Source organism: Somniosus microcephalus, unplaced genomic scaffold (assembly GCF_052327205.1).
Source record: "Somniosus microcephalus isolate GS21.2 unplaced genomic scaffold, FLI_Smic_1.0 unresolved_chr4, whole genome shotgun sequence".
NCBI classification, from domain to species: domain Eukaryota; kingdom Metazoa; phylum Chordata; class Chondrichthyes; order Squaliformes; family Somniosidae; genus Somniosus; species Somniosus microcephalus.
Window position 1 is genome coordinate 56,960,675 of NW_028225182.1, and position 17,577 is coordinate 56,978,251.

Below are 17,577 nucleotides of genomic sequence, written 5' to 3' on the forward strand. Positions count from 1 at the left end.
AACGAACAGGGACTAACTGGGTTTGTAGCTCATCCGGACATGTGGCGAGTCGGTCTCTATTTCTGGATGGTCACTTCTCGCCCGGACTCTGTGTGTGTGTGTGGGTCAGCGTGTGTGATCGGTTGGCATTGCCCACTCGCCGGGGTCAGACCGAGAGCAGGATCGCGCCCCCCCGTCTGAGGGCATTTCTCCCCCGCTCCGGGGGATGATCGCGCCCCCCACACCACCACCACCCCCCAACCCCCCGCTGTACAGTGCCCCCCATCGCCCCCCGCCTCCCCCCTGGTCTGAGGGCATTTCTCCCCCGCTCCGGGGGCTGATGGCACGTGGCATGCCCCCCACCTCCCCCCCACACTGTACGGTGCCCCCCATCGCCCCCCGTCTCCCTCCTTTGCCCCACACGGTCCACACCCCCCCCCCACCCCCCGCACAACACGGCCCAGAGACAGAAATCTCCCTCCACTCAGCAACGAGGATTCTGATTGCGACGCCAAGGGATTCCATCACCTGTCCATCGTGCCCCTACCCCTCTCCCTCTCTCTGTCCCTCTCCCCCCCGTCCCCGGTGGGGGCTCTCATCCCGTCCTCCCTCCTGCACGGCGGCCGCTCATTGTCTGTCTGTCCGGGCAGGGAGCCGGAGCACGAGATGGGAGTTATACCGTGAAAGGGGGGGGAAATGCAGTGCGACACTGCCACTCGCTGGCAGCTCACTGCAACTGCAGGAGAAAAAGTTTCCTTTTCCCCACCCTCCGCCCCCAACCGCCCCTTTAGTCAGCGCTTCGCTCCCGCAGGCGTGGACCAGCTCTTGATCCCTATCCGGTGACGCCTGCTGTTCCGCCATGCGAGGCATCGCAGCGGCCAGGTTTTTGATCGCTCTCGGGGATTCGTGGTACGATTCTTGAACCTTTGTCCCCGTTCTAACTTCCTGTTGTGATGTCATGAATAAGGTGAATCAGAATGTCGAGAATCTGAATCAAAATATTAGTTTTTAACAGGAATGAATGTTCCGGAACCCCCGCAGCCCCTCGGGAGGAATCTCTGAGTGTTTATTTCTGAACCCGTTCTGCGGTGTATTCGAGTGCGACAGAAGGTGAGCAGGTAAGGGGTCTGTCCCTGCAGTGTGGTTACCGAGGGCCTCCCCCGCCCCAGGGACCCCCGAGACTCAACCCCTGGATCCAACCACTGCAGAATACCCCCGGGACACCTCCCCACAGACCCCACGCCCCGGTCCCCCCGCCCCAGGGACCGCTGGGACTCACCCCCCCGGACCCAACCCCACCCAGTCCCCCCGCCCCAGGGACCCCTGGGACTCACCCCCTGGGACTCACCCCCCCGGACCCAACCCCACCCGGTCCCCCCACCCCAGGTTCCCCTGGGACTCACCCCCTGGGACTCACCACCCCGGACCCAACCCCACCCGGTCCCCCCGCCCCAGGGACCCCTGGGACTCACCCCCTGGGACTCACCCCCCCGGACCCAACCCCACCCGGTCCCCCTGCCCCAGGGACCCCTGGGACTCACCCCCACAGACCAACACCCCCGGTCCCCCTGCCCCAGGGACCCCTGGGACTCACCCCCACAGACCAACACCCCCGGTCCCCCTGCCCCAGGGACCCCTGGGACTCACCCCCACAGACCAACACCCCCGGTCCCCCTGCCCCAGGGACCCCTGGGACTCACCACCCCGGACCCAACCCCCCCTGGTTCCCCCCCCCAACCCCAGGGACCCCTGGGACACCCGCCGAGACACTCCCCAGGGACCCCCCGGGACTCACTCCCCAGACCCCACCCCCTCGGACCCAAACTCACCCCCGGAACCTCCCCCGAGACACTCTCCCCCCGCCCCCGGGACTCACTCCCCCCGAGACACTCTCCCCCCGCCCCCGGGACTCACTCCCCCCGAGACACTCTCCCCCCGCCCCCGGGACTCACTCCCCCCGAGACACTCTCCCCCCGCCCCCGGGACTCACTCCCCCCGAGACACTCTCCCCCCGCCCCCGGGACTCACTTCCCCCGAGACACTCTCCCCCCGCCCCCGGGACTCACTCCCCCCGGGACTCACTCCCCCCGAGACACTCTCCCCCCGCCCCCGGGACTCACTTCCCCCGAGGCACTCTCCCCCCGCCCCCGGGACACACTTCCCCCGAGGCACTCTCCCCCCGCCCCCGGGACTCACTCCCCCCGAGACACTCTCCCCCCGCCCCCGGGCCTCACTCCCCCCGAGACACTCTCCCCCCCGCCCCCGGGCCTCACTCCCCCCGAGACACTCTCCCCCCGCCCCCGGGCCTCACTCCCCCCGAGACACTCTCCCCCCGCCCCCGGGACTCACTTCCCCCGAGGCACTCTCCCCCCGCCCCCGCCCCTCACTCCCCCCGAGACACTCTCCCCCCGAGACACTCTCCCCCCGCCCCCGCCCCCGGGACTCACTCCCCCCGAGACACTCTCCCCCCGCCCCCGGGCCTCACTCCCCCCGAGACACTCTCCCCCCGCCCCCGCCCCCGGGCCTCACTCCCCCCGAGACACTCTCCCCCCGCCCCCGGGACTCACTCCCCCCGAGACACTCTCCCCCCGCCCCCGGGACTCACTCCCCCCGAGACACTCTCCCCCCGCCCCCGGGACTCACTCCCCCCGAGACACTCTCCCCCTGCCCCGCCCCCAGGACAGCACTGGTTAAAGTGTTCTGACGAAGGGTCACTGACCTGAAACGTTAGCTCTGTTTCTCTCTCCACAGATGCTGCCTGACCTGCTGAGTATCTCCAGCATTTTCTGTTTTTATTTCAGATTTCCAGCATCCGCAGTATTGTGCTTTTGTACTGATGAAAGTGTGGTCGCTGGTGTTGGAAAGGAGAGCACCTCAACACCAACCTCTCAGGTGGACGTAAAAGATCCCATGGCCACTATTTCGAAGAGGAGCAGGGGGGAGTTCTCCCCGGTGTCCTGGGGCCAAGATTTATCCCTCAACCATCATCATTAAAAAAAACACATTACCTGGGCATTTGTGGGAGCTTGCTGTGCAAATTGGCTGCCACGTTTCATAAGAACATAAGAAATAGGAGCAGGAGTCGGCCATTCGGCCCCTCGAGCCCGCTCCGCCATTCAATAAGATCATGGCTGATCTTCTACCTCATCTCCACTTTCCCGCCTGATCCCCGCATCCCTCGATTCCCCTAGAGTCCAAAAATCTATCGATCTCGGCCTTGAATATACTCAACGACTGTGAGCCTCCACAGCCCTCTGGGGCAGAGAATTCCAAAGATTCACCACCCTCTGAGTGAAGAAATTTCTCCTCATCTCAGTCCTAAATGGCCGACCCCTTATCCTGAGGCTGTGACCCCTAGTTCTAGACTCCCCAGCCAGGGGGAAACACCCTCCCTGCATCTACCCTGTCAATCCCCCTCAGAATCTTCTATGTTTCAATGAGATCACCTCTCATTCTTCTAAACTCTAGAGAATATAGGCCTAGTCTACTCAATCTCTCCTCATAGGACAATCCCCCCATCCCAGGAACCAGTCTGGTGAACCTTCATTGCACTCCCTCTATGGCAAGTATATCCTTCCTTAGGTAAGGAGACCAAAACTGTCCACAATACTCCAGGTGTGGTCTCACCAGGGCCCTATATAATTGCAGTAAGACGTCTTTACTCTTATACTCAAATCCTCTTGTAATAAAGGCCAACACACCATTTCCTTTCCTAATTGCTTGCTGTACCTGCATGTTAACTTTCAGTGATTCGTGTACAAGGACACCCAGGTCCCTCTGAACACCAACATTTCCCAATCTCTCACCATTTAAAAAATACTCTGCTTTTCTATTTTTCCTACCAAAGTGGGTAACTTCACATTTCTCCACATTATATTCCATTTGCCATGTTCTTGCCCACTCACTTACCCTGTCTATATCCCCTTGAAGCCTCCTTGCATCCTCCTCACAACTTACATTCCCACCCAGCTTTGTATCATCAGCAAACTTGGATTTATTACATTTGGTCCCCTCGTCCAAATCATTGATATAGATTGTGAATAGCTGAGGCCCAAGCACTGATCCTTGCGGTACCCCACTAGTTACAGCCTGCCAACCCGAAAATGACCCGTTTATTCCTACTCTCTGTTTCCTGTCCGTTAACCAATCCTCAATCCATGCTAGTATATTACCCCCAATCCCACGAGCCCTAATTTTGTTTAATAATCTCTTGTGTGGCACCTTATCGAATGCCTTCTGAAAATCCAAATACACCACATCCACTGGTTCCCCCTTACCTATTCTGCTAGTTACAACCTGAAAAAACTCTAAATCCCTGCTGACTCTGCCCAATCCTATTATTTTCTAAGTGCCCTGTTCCCAAGTCCCTAATAATAGATTCTAGCATTTTCCCTACTACTGATGTCAGGCTAACTGGCCTGTAGTTCTCCATTTTCTCTCTCCCTCCTTTCTTAAATAGTGGGGTTACATTTGCCACCTTCCAATCTGCGGGAACCGTTCCAGAATCTATGGAATTTTGGAAAATGACAACCAATGTATCCACTATCTCTATAGCCACCTCTTTCAAAACCCTAGGATGTAGGCCATCAGGTCCTGGAGATTTATTGGCTTTCTGTCCCATTAATTTCTCCAGTACTACTTTTTTACTAATACTAATTTCTTTCAGTTCCTCATTCTCGCTAGACCCTTGGTTTCCCCACTATTTCTGGGAAGTTTTTTGCATCTTCTTCCGTGAAGACAGACACAAAGTATTTGTTTAATTTCTCTGCCATTTCCTTAGTCCACATTATAATTTCTCCTCTCTCAGCCTGTAAGGGACCCACATTTACTTTCGCTAATCTTTTCCTTTTTACATACCTATAGAAGATTTTACAGTCTGTTTTTATGTCTCTTGCTAGTTTACTCTTGTTCTATTTTCCCTTTCTTCATCAATTTCTTGGTCCTCCTTTGCTGAATTCTACATAACAGCAGTGACTACCCTTCGACAGGTACTTCACTGGCTGTGAAGCGCTCTGGGCCGTCCCGAGGCGCATTAGATATGTGCGTTCTGGATTTTGTGCTCAAGTCCCTGGAGTGGGACTTAGAAACATAGAAACATAGAAACATAGAAGATAGGAGCAGGAGTCGGCCATTCGGCCCCTCGAGCCTGCTCCGCCATTCAATGCGATCATGGCTGATCATCCAAACTCAGTACCCTGTCCCTGCCTTCTCCCCATATCCCTTGATCCCTTTAGCCTTAAGAAATATATCCAACTCCTTCTTGAATATATTTAATGAACTGGCCTCTACTGCCTTCTGTGGTAGAGAATTCCACAGGTTCACCACTCTCTGGGTGAAGAAATTCCTCCTCATTTCTGTCCTAAATGGCTTACCCCTTATCCTTAGACTGTGACCCCTGGTTCTGGACTCCCCGGCCATCGGGAACATCCTTCCTGCATCTAGTCTGTCTAGTCCTGTTAGAATTTTATAAGTTTCAATGAGATCACCTCTCATTCTTCTAAACTCCAGCGAATATAAGCCCAATCGACCCAATCTCTCCTCATACGTCATTCCTGCCATCCCAGGTATCAGTCTGGTGAATCTTCGCTGCACTCCCTCCATGGCAAGAACACCCTTCCTCAGATAAGGCGACCAAAACTGCACACAATACTCAAGGTGTGGTCTCACCAAGGCCCTGTACAACTGCAGCAAGACATCCTTGCTCCTGTACTCGAATCCTCTCGCTATGAAGGCCAACATACCATTTGCCTTCTTAACCGCCTGCTGCACCTGCATGCTTACCTTCAGCGACTGGTGCACAAGGACACCCAGGTCTCGTTGCACTTCCCCGTCTCCCAATCTATTGCCGTTCAGATAATAATCTGCCTTCCTGTTTTTGCCACCAAAGTGGATAACCTCGCATTTATCCACATTATATTGCATCTGCCATGCTTCTGCCCAATCACCCAACCTGTCCAAATCATACTGGAGTTTCTCGGCATCCTCCTCACAGCACACACGCCCACCCAGCTTCGAACCCACGACCTTCGAACTCCGAGGCGAGAGTGCGACCCACTGAGCCAAGGCTGATATATTTCAGTATCGGCGGTTGGAGAGTGGGGTGTGGAACGGGAGAGCAGTGCCGGAGAGGCACGGTGGTGGGTGTGGGGGGGGGTTGTGCGGTTGATAAATCGGGGAGGTTGCGGGCAGCCAGCGAGGAGCTCGGCATCGCCCTGTGTAACGTTTGCTTATCTCTCTCTTTCCCCCTACCCCGCCCGCCCCCCACCACCCAGTACGGACAGCGCCAGTCGGATGGAGTTTGTGACTGGTTACCGGGATCACCTGATCGATTTCTCGGAGCTGATGTTCCACTGGTATCGGAAGTACGTTACGGAGCGGGAGCAGGGAGCGGGCGAGACGGAGGGCTGGCGCCGGAGGAAGGAGGGGGCGGTGAGGAGGCTGCCCGCGGACGGCTCGCTCTGGACTCTCCACGTCATCAGGAACTCCAGGACCGCGCTGACGGTGGAGAATCCGGCCCAGCAAATCCAGGATCGCTTCTACAACGACGAGGCTCTGTCGCTCCGGGACCTGGAGAAATATGTCAGCCTCATCAACCTGGAGGAAGAGGAGGAGGAGGAGGAGCTGGGTATGTTAATCAGCAGCCCCTGCCGTCCCATTGGTTCAATGTGGTTAAACAGCACTCTCGGGAAAAAGGCGCACAATCTCTCCACCGTGTATTCCCTTCATCAAACCTAGAGAAACCAGCTGGGGAAAGGGTCAATTCCCCCCATCCCATTCCCTGGTACCACTCCCAGCTCCTGCTCCTGGTGTAGCCGCAATCTCCTGGTCCCTGCTCCTGGTCCCTGCTCCTGCGGAGAGGTTTAGGGAGGGAATTCCAGAGCTCGGGGCCCAGGCAGCTGAAGGCACGGCCGCCAATGGTGGAGCGATGGAAATCGGGGATGCTCAAGAGGGCAGAATTGGAGGAGCGCAGAGATCTCGGAGGGGTTGTGGGGCTGGAGGAGGTTACAGAGATAGGATGGAGCGAGGAGGCCATGGAGAGGGTTGAACACAAGGATGAGAGTTTTAAATTTTAAAATTGCATAGAATTTACAACACAGACACAGGTCCAACTGGTCCGTGCCAGGAGCAGCAACCAGGGCTGATAAGTGGCAGGTAACATTCGCGCCACAGAAGTGCCAGGCAATGACTATCTCCAACAAGCGAGAGTCTAACCACCGCCCCTTGACATTCAACAGCATTACCATCGCCGAATCCCCCACTATCAACATCCTGGGGGTCACCATTGACCAGAAACTTAACTGGACCAGCCATATAAATACTGTGGCTACAAGAGCGGGTCAGAGGCTGGGCATTCTGCGGTGAGTGTCTCACCTCCTGACCCCCCAAAGCCTTTCCACCATCTACAAGGCACAAGTCAGGAGTGTGATGGAATACTCTCCACTTGCCTGGATGAGTGCAGCTCCAACAACACTCAAGAAGCTCAACACCTCCAGGACAAAGCAGCCTGCTTGATTGGCACCCCATCCACCACCTTAAACATTCACTCCCTCCACCACCGGCGCACCATGGCTGCAGTGTGTACCATCTACAAGATGCACTGCAGCAACTCGCCAAGGCTTCTTCGGCAGCACCTCCCAAACCCGCGACCTCTTCCACCTAGAAGGACAAGGGCAGCAGGCGCATGGGAACACCACCACCTCCAAGTTCCCCTCCAAGTCACACACCATCCTGACTTGGAAATATATCGGCCGATCCTTCATCGTCACTGGGTCAAAATCCTGGAGCTCCCTCCCTAACAACACTGTGGGAGCACCTTCACCACATGGACTGCAGCGGTTCAAGAAGGCGGCTCACCACCACCTTCTCGAGGGCAACTAGGGATGGGCAATAAATGCTGGGCCTTACCAGCGACGCCCACGTCCCATAAACGAATTTTAAAAACATGTTTATGCTCCACACAAGCCTCCTCCCACCCTATCAGCATATCCTTCTATTCCTTGCTCCCTCGTGTGTTCAACTAGCTTCCCCTGAAATGCAATTAATATGTGTTTTTCACTGTGATGTGTTTCCCCTCCCCCTTACTCCACACCCCTTCCCCGCTCTCCCCCACCCCCTCGCCCCTCCTCCTGCCCTACACACCCCCCAACCCCAACTCCCCCTCTGCCTCCCTCCCCGCTCTCCCCACCCCCTCGCCCCTCCTCCTGTCCTACACAATTCACAATTCACAATTCAAATCGCTTTATTGGCATGATAAGTTACATCTTATGTTGCCAAAGCATCAAAATACATTTATGGTTTAGCACATAAACGCAGTTCTATTCATACAGTGTATAAACAGGTATATCCCTGAGTGTATAAATATACATTCGCATTGTTTATATATATTCTTTTCTTAGTTTACTGGTTGTCCCTCTGTTCATGGCAAGCTGTAACATAGTGTGCCGCCAGTGTTATACAGCTTCTCTCCTCTCCCAGTAGGAATGGGAGTTTTTGGTTGTCATTCAGATTTCTGAAATCAGGGCATATTTGTGAGAATTTTTGGTAGAAATTCTCCCTGATGCCCTGATATTTTCCGCAGGCTGTGAGGAAGTGCATCTCTGTCTCCACTACTCCCTGACTGCAGTGAGAGCATATCCTGTCTTCTCTTGGTAGCCTGGTCTGCCTGTGTCTGCCTTTTTCGATCGCTAGGCTGTGTTCGCTAAGTCTGTACCTTGTCAAGGTTCTTCTCAGTTTGTTATCCTTTACCATGGTCAGGTAATCAGCTATGTTGTATTGTCTGTTTAGGGCCAAGTAGCAATTGAGTTTGCTTTGGGTTTTTGTTGTTTCTGCCCAATATGTCAGATATTTTTCCTTTTGCTTAGCGACGATTGTGTTGGGTCGAATTCTTTGTGTTACCCTGTCACTGTCCTGGGGCTGGTTATTGTTAGTATTGTTAGTAGTTACTTCACTGAGTCCCAGGACTAGTTGACTGAGGGTATTCTTCTTTATGGTCAGCTCTTGGCATTTCAGGGCGTCGTAGTGATAGCATTGGGGATTGCTCATTTGTAGGTGATTCCAAAATTTGGTGGCTCTTTTTTGGATAGTGATTATTAATGGATATTGGCCTAGTTCCGCCCTGCATGCATTGTTTACTGTTTTCCTTTGAGTCCGGAGGATACTTTTACAGAATTCTGCATGTAGGATCTCAATTGGGTGTTTGTCCCATTTTGCAAATTCTTGTTGAGTTAGCGGTCCCCATACCTCACTGCCATAGAATGCAATTGGTTCAATTACTGATTTGAAAATTTTGAGCCAAATGCTAATTGGGATTTCTATTTGGATTGATTTTTTGATGGCATAGAAAGCTCTTCTTGCTTTCTCTTTCAGTTCATTCACAGCCAGTTTGAAGTTTCCCGTCGAACTGATTTTTAAGCCCAAGTATGTGTAGTTAGTGGTTTGTTCAATTTTGGTTGTTCCTACTGTGAAATTTATTTTGGGTCCCTGATGTTTGGATCTTTGCTGGAACACAAGGACTTTGGTTTTTTGGGGATTTATTGTCAGGGCCCAAGTCTGGCAGTACGACTCCAGCAGGTCCAGGTTCTGCTGTAGACCCTCTTTAGTTGGTGACAGCAGAACCAGGTCATCTGCATAGAGGAGGAATTTAACCTTGGATTCATATAGGGTGAGGCCGGGTGCTGTAGATTGTTCAAGTAGTTTTGCCAATCCATTTATGTAAATATTAAAGAGTGTCGGTGAGATTGGCGAGCCCTGCGTCACCCCCCGCCCCTGTGGGAAGTATTTTGTTTGTTTGTCTCCAATTTTAACTGCACATTTGTTGTTTGTATACATTGATTTAATTACATCATATGTTTTCCCTCCTACCCCGCTTTCGATAAGTTTCAGGAATAAACCGTCATGCCAGATGGAGTCGAAAGCCTTCTGGAAATCTACAAAGCATGCGTAGATATTGCTTTTGTTATGGTGAACGTGTTTGTCAATTAGGGTCTGTAGGGTGAAGATATGATCGGATGTTCTATAGTTTGGCAGGAATCCAATTTGGCTTTTACTCAAGACATTGTGCTCCTCAAGGAAGTTTATAAGTCTTTTGTTTATGATGCTACAGAATACCTTCCCCAGGTTACTGTTTACACAGATGCCTCGATAGTTGTTTGGGTCGATTTTGTCCCCACTTTTGTATATGGGCGTTATGAGTCCTTTGTTCCAGATATCAGGGAAATAACCGACACTCAGAACCAAGTTGAAGAGTTTTAGGATAGCCAGTTTCATTTTGTTGTCTGTGTGTTTAATCATCTCGTTTAGATACATAGAGATAGGAACAGGAGTAGGCCATTCGGCCCTTCGAGCCTGCTCCGCCATTCAATGAGATCATGGCTGATCTTCGTCTGAGATCATAGCTGATCTTACCAGTTCAGTACCCCGTCCCCGCCTTTTCTCCGTAACCCTTAATCCCCTTAGCCTTCAGAAATATATCCAATTCTCTCTTGAAAATATTTATTGAATTAGCCTTCACAGCCCTCTGTGGCAGGGAATTCCACAGGCTCACCACTCTTTGAGTGAAGAAATTCTTCCTCATCTCTGTTTTAAATGATTTGCCCGCTATTTTTAGACTGTGGCCCCTGGTTCTGTGCTCCCCGGCCATTGGAAACATTCTCTCTGAATTCAGCCTGTCCAGGCCTGCCATAATTTTATATGTTTCGATGAGATCCCCTCTCAATCTTCTAAACTCCAGTGAGTACAAGCCCAAACTATTTAATCTCTCTTCGTAGGTCATTCCCGCCATTCCAGGTATCAGCCTGGTGAATCGCCGTTGCACTCTTTCCATGGCAAGAACATCCTTCCGCAGATGGGGCGACCAAAACTGTACACAATACTCCAGATGCGGTCTCACCAGCACCTTGTACAGCTGTAGTAAGGTATCCCTATTCCTATACTCGAACCCCCTTGATATGAAGGCCAACATACCATTAGCCTTCTTAATCGCCTGTTGCACCTGCATGCTCTCCTTCAGTGACTGGTGCACAAGAACACCCAGGTCCCTCTGCACTTCCCCATCTCCCAATCTATTGTCATTTAGATAATAATCTACCCTCCTGTTTTTACCCCCAAAGTGGATAACCTCGCATTTATCCACATTATAGTGCATCTGCCACGTATCCGCCCATTCCCCCAACCTGTCCAAATCGCACTGTAGCCTCCTGACATCCTCATCAGAGCCCACCCCTCCTCCTAGTTTAGTGTCGTCAGCGAATTTGGAAATATTGCATCCAATTCCCTGATCCAGATCATTTATATATATTGTGAACAGCTGGGGTCCCAGGACAGATCCTTGCGGCACCCCGCTGGTCACTGCCTGCCACTCCGAAAACGAGCCGTTTATTCCAACTCTCTGTTTTCTATCCGCCAACCAGTTCTCTATCCACGTTAATACTTTGCCCCCAATCCCATGAGCCTTAATTTTGCATGATAATCTTTGGTGTGGAACCTTATCGAAGGCTTTCTGGAAGTCAAGGTACACCACATCCACTGGCTCTCCCCCATCTATTTTACCAGTTACTTCCTCAAAAAATTCCAGCAGATTAGTCAAACACGATTTACCCTTTGTAAATCCATGTTGACTCTGTCCGATCCTTTCCCCATTTGTCAAGTGCTCCGCTATTTTATCCTTAATAATGGACTCTAGCATTTTGCCCACAACCGATGTAAGGCTTACTGGTCTATAATTCCCTGCTTTCTCTCTACCCCCCTTTTTAAATATTGGGGTAACATTAGCTACCCTCCAATCCACGGGTACTGTTCCCGAGTTAATGGAGTTCCGGAAGATGATCCTTAGAGCATCTGCTATCTCCAGGGCCACCTCCTTAAGTACCCTAGGATGTAGTTTATCAGGCCCCGGGGATTTGTCGGCCTTCAGTCCCCTCAACTTACCCAACACCATATCCCTAGAGATACTAATTTCTGTCAGCTCCTCCCTCTCATTAGTCCCTATGTTTGCCGATATTCCTGGGAGGTTATTTGTGTCCTCCTTTGTGAATACAGAACCAAAGTATGAGTTTAATTGGTCTGCCATTTCCTTATTCTCCATTATATATTCTCCCGAATCGGACTGCAAGGGACCGACTTGGGATTTTACCAGTCTTTTCCTCCTGATATACCGATAAAAGCTTAGTATGCCGTCTGTCCCACAGGCTTTTCCTGGTCGCAGGTCCTTGAGTTTTTCAAGAAGTTCTTTTTCTGTTATTATGGCGTCCAGCGGGTTTTGGTTATCTTTTATGGCCATTTCTAGCTTTTCCAGTTTTTTGCATATTTGGTGTTGCTCTGGTCTTAGTGTGTTTTTCTGGTATAATTTTTCAAAGTGGTTTACCCATGTGTCCCCATTTTGAATGGCCAAATCGTCGTGTTGTTTTTTGTGTAGTGTTTTCAAGTTTTCCCAGAAACAATTGGAATCAATGGATTCCTCCATGGAGCTGAGTGTATTCTTAATATATTGCTCTTTTTTGGTTCTGAGTGTGTTTCTGTATTGTGTTAGTGTCTGACAATAAGTAAGGCGTAGTTCCTCATTTTCTGGATGTCTGTGTTTTTGGTTTGATATTTTTCTAAGTTTTTTCCTCAACCCCAACACCCCCTCTGCCTCCCTCCCCGCTCTCCCCCACCCCCTCGCCCCTCCTCCTGTCCTACACACCCACCAATCCCAACTCCCCCCTGCCTCCCTCCCCGCTCTCCCCCACCCCCTCGCCCCTCCTCCTGTCCTACACACCCCCCAACCCCAACTCCCCATCTGCCTCCCTCCCCGCTCTCCCCCACCCCCTCGCCCCTCCTCCTGTCCTACACACCCCCCAACACCAACTCCCCCTCTGCCTCCCTCCCCGCTCTCCCCCCTTTACCCTCTCCCCCTTTACCCTCTCCCCCACATCCTCCGCTCCCCCCTGCCCCCTCTCTCCCTACAGCCTTGAAGCATGAGCACTTTATCCACATCGACTACCTTCTCTTGCTGACCGATGAGGATGGGCTCGCGATGGGCCTGGACTTCACGTTGACCCACGGGGCTCCCCTCACCACCACACAGCTGGCAATGAAAGCCTTCGACCTGTTGTGCCAGGGCATGACCTTCCCCATGTGTGGCTGTGACCCCCGCCGACCCCGGGAGCTGACAATCGGAGACGAGGACATCCAGAGGTGAGTATACCACACGGGGAGTCCCAAACACTCCCAGGGCAGGTACAGCACGGGTTAGATACAGAGTAAAGCTCCCTCTACACTGTCCCAAACACTCCCAGGGCAGGTACAGCACGGGTTAGATACAGAGTAAAGCTCCCTCTACACTGTCCCCATCAAACACTCCCAGGGCAGGTACAGCACGGGTAAGATACAGCGTAAAGCTCCCTCTACACTGTCCCATCAAACACTCCCAGGGCAGGTACAGCACGGGTTAGATACAGAGTAAAGCTCCCTCTACACTGTCCCATCAAACACTCCTAGGGCAGGTACAGCACGGGTTAGATACAGAGTAAAGCTCCCTCTACACTGTCCCATCAAACACTCCCAGGGCAGCTACAGCACGGGTTACATACAGGGTAAAGCTCCCTCTACACTGTCCCATCAAACACTCCCAGGGCAGGTACAGCACGGGTTAGATACAGAGTAAAGCTCCCTCTACACTGTCCCATCAAACACTCCCAGGGCAGGTACAGCATGGGTTAGATACAGAGTAAAGCTCCCTCTACACTGTCCCATCAAACACTCCCAGGGCAGGTACAGCACGGGTTAGATACAGAGTAAAGCTCCCTCTACACTGTCCCATCAAACACTCCCAGGGCAGGTACAGCATGGGTTAGATACAGAGTAAAGCTCCCTCTACACTGTCCCATCAAACACTCCCAGGGCAGGTACAGCACGGGTTAGATACAGAGTAAAGCTCCCTCTACACTGTCCCATCAAACACTCCCAGGGCAGGTACAGCACGGGTTAGATACAGAGTAAAGCTCCCTCTACACTGTCCCATCAAACACTCCCAGGGCAGGTACAGCACGGGTTAGATACAGAGTAAAGCTCCCTCTACACTGTCCCATCAAACACTCCCAGGGCAGGTACAGCATGGGTTAGATACAGAGTAAAGCTCCCTCTACACTGTCCCATCAAACACTCCCAGGGCAGGTACAGCACGGGTTAGATACAGAGTAAAGCTCCCTCTACACTGTCCCATCAAACACTCCCAGGGCAGGTACAGCACGGGTTAGATACAGAGTAAAGCTCCCTCTACACTGTCCCATCAAACACTCCCAGGGCAGGTACAGCACGGGTTAGATACAGAGTAAAGCTCCCTCTACACTGTCCCATCAAACACTCCCAGGGCAGGTACAGCACGGGTTAGATACAGAGTAAAGCTCTCTCTACACTGTCCCGTCAAACACTCCCAGGACAGGTACAGCACGGGTTAGATACAGGACCACCCCCAGCCGGGCAGAGGGAGAGGTGCTCAGGGCGTACACAATACCACAGGCAGAGACAATCCATTAAGAGACACAATGCAGACGATCAGCAGCATCCACTCCCGCCTTATGCATCAGAAAACATAAGGACTAGTTGTTAGAAAGAGTTGTAACCAATTATCCTCAGCATTTATAGACAATTGAAATGTTCTTTTTTCCCCATTTAGACACGACAAACACATATCACTATTTATCATATTTTAACCCATCACAGTAAAAGATCAATTTTAGCATGAAATCCTTATATATCTCAACCTGGAATATCCAAGGTCTACGCTCTTCTACGCTTGGCATGAAGAGTGGGACCCCAGAGGTCCTAGATGAGATTAAAGATCTGGATATTATCTTTTTACAGGAAACCTGGCATAGAGGAGAAGGGCACACTGGCTGTCCCATTGGGTACACAGAGCTGGTGGTCCCCTCCAATAAATTGCCAGGAGTAACCCAGGGCAGAGAATCTGGAGGCATACTGATTTGGCTTAAAGCAGAACTTAGGAATTACATTAAATTTATAAAAAAGGGCGAAAACCACCTATGGCTCAAAATTAAGAGGGGCATCATCTCTAGCATGAAAGATGTTTTCATTTGCACACTCTATATCCCCCCGACAGAATCCCCGTACTTCAAAGAGGACACCTTCTCCAACATAGAGAGGGAGATTATCCAATTCCAGGCCAAGGGAAATGTGTTGATATGTGGGGACCTCAACTCAAGAACGGGAGAAGAACCAGACTTCACCGATAATCAGGGGAATAATTACATATTTGGGAATAACCACTTTGATCTCCCTTCCCATCCACACAGGCATAACTGCGACAAACAGACAAATGCTAACGGAAAACAGCTCCTGCAGCTCTGTTGAAGCCTGGGTCTGTACATTGTCAATGGTAGGTTCAGGGGAGACTACCTAGGAAGATCCACCTATTGCTCACCTCTTGGCTTCAGCACCGTAGACTATATGATTACGGATCTGCACCCATCCTCTTTCAGAGCATTCACAGTCAAACCACAAACAACACTGTCAGATCACAGTCAAATTACTGCATATCTTAAAAGGACAGAAACAACCAACACAGAAACACAACCCAGTAAACTGTACAACATTAAAAAATCCTACAGATGGGCCAAAAACAGCACGGAAAAATACCAGAAAGCAATTAGCAATCAATCAACTCAAGCTCTCTTGGACACCTTTCTGGAAAATACATACACTCACAATAAAGAAGGTGTACACCGGGCAGTGAATAACCTAAATAATATTTTTGATAATTTGGCATCAATGTCAAACTTGAAAGTTCGCAAGAACAAACCCAAAACAAAAAACTACGAAAAATGGTTTGACTCCGATTGCCAGAACATGAGGAAAAAACTCAGAAAAATATCAAACCAAAAACACAGACAACCAGAAAACGAGGAATTACGCCTTACTTATTGTCAGGCACTAACACAATACAAAAACACACTCAGAACCAAGAAAGAGCAGTATATTAAGAATACACTCATCTCCATTGAGGAATCCATTGATTCCAATTGTTTCTGGGACAACTGGAATACATTACACAAAAAACAACACAACGAATTGGCCATTCAAAACGGAGACACATGGGAAAACCATTTTGAAAAATTATACCAGAAAAACACACTAAGCCCAGAGCAATACCAAATATGCGAAAAACTGGAAAAGCTCGAATTTGCCATAAAAGATAACCAAAACCCGATAGACCCCATAATATCTGAAAAAGAGCTATTTGAAAAACTCAAGGACCTGCGACCAGGAAAAGCTTGCGGTGCAGACGGCATCCTAAGCGAGATGATTAAACACACAGACGATAAAATGAAATTGGCCATACTGAAACTCTTCAACTTGGTTCTGAGTGTCGGTTACTTCCCTGATATCTGGAACAAAGGACTCATAACGCCCATGTACAAAAGTGGAGACAAAGTTGACCCAAATAACTATCGAGGCATCTGTGTAAACAGTAACCTGGGGAAGGTTTTCTGTAGTATCATAAACAAAAGACTTATAAACTTCCTTGAGGAGCACAATGTCTTGAGTAAAAGCCAAATTGGATTCCTACCAAACTATAGAACGTCAGATCATATCTTCACCCTGCAGACCCTAATTGACAAACACATTCATCAAAACAAAAGCAAAACTTTTGCCTGCTTTATAGATTTCCAGAAGGCTTTCGATTCCATCTGGCATGACGGTCTATTCTTGAAACTTATTGAAAGTGGTGTAGGGGGAAAAACATATGATGTAATTAAATCAATGTATACAAACAATAAATGTGCAGTTAAAATTGGAGACAAACAAACAAAATACTTCCCACAGGGGTGTGGTGTGACGCAGGGCTCGCCCATCTCACCGACACTCTTTAATATTTACATAAATGAATTGGCAAAACTACTTGAACAATCTACAGCACCCGGCCTCACCCTATATGAATCCAAGGTTAAATTCCTCCTCTATGCAGATGACCTGGTTCTGCTCTCACCAACTAAGGAGGGTCTACAGCAGAACCTGGATCTGCTAGAGTCATTCTGTCAGACCTGGGCCCTGACAATAAACCCCCAAAAAACCAAAGTCCTTGTGTTCCAGCAAAGATCCAGACATCAGGGACCCAGAATAAATTTCACACTTGGAACAACTAAAATTGAACAAACCACTAACTACACATACTTGGGCATAAAAATCAGTTCTACGGGAAATTTCAAACTGGCTGTGAATGAACTGAAAGAGAAAGCTAGAAGGGCTTTCTATGCCATTAAAAAATCAATCCAAATAGAAATCCCGATTAGCATTTGGCTCAAAATTTTCAAATCAGTAATTGAACCAATTGCACTCTATGGCAGTGAGGTGTGGGGACCACTAACACAACAAGAATTTGCAAAATGGGACAAACACCCAATTGAGATCCTACATGCAGAATTCTGTAAAAGTATCCTCCGGACTCAAAGGAAAACAGTAAACAATGCATGCAGGGCAGAACTAGGCCAATATCCATTAATAATTACTATCCAAAAAAGAGCCACCAAATTTTGGAAACACCTAAAAATGAGCAACCCCCACTGCTATCATTACGAAGCCCTGAAATGCCAAGAGAGGACC

The 17,577-nt window shown here is 50.3% G+C and overlaps 1 protein-coding gene across 1 annotated transcript in view; it reads left to right on the forward strand.

The window, feature by feature from the left end:
• The first annotated feature begins 6,254 nt into the window (after positions 1-6,254).
• LOC147091138 (zinc finger MYND domain-containing protein 15-like) overlaps positions 6,255-17,577 on the forward strand; it is a 48,835-nt gene continuing 37,512 nt past the window's right edge. The window contains exons 1-2 of the mRNA XM_085977594.1: positions 6,255-6,604; positions 12,924-13,152. Coding sequence (XP_085833720.1) covers positions 6,271-6,604; positions 12,924-13,152 — 563 coding nt within the window. The 5' untranslated portion in view covers positions 6,255-6,270. The remainder of the gene's footprint in view (positions 6,605-12,923; positions 13,153-17,577) is intronic.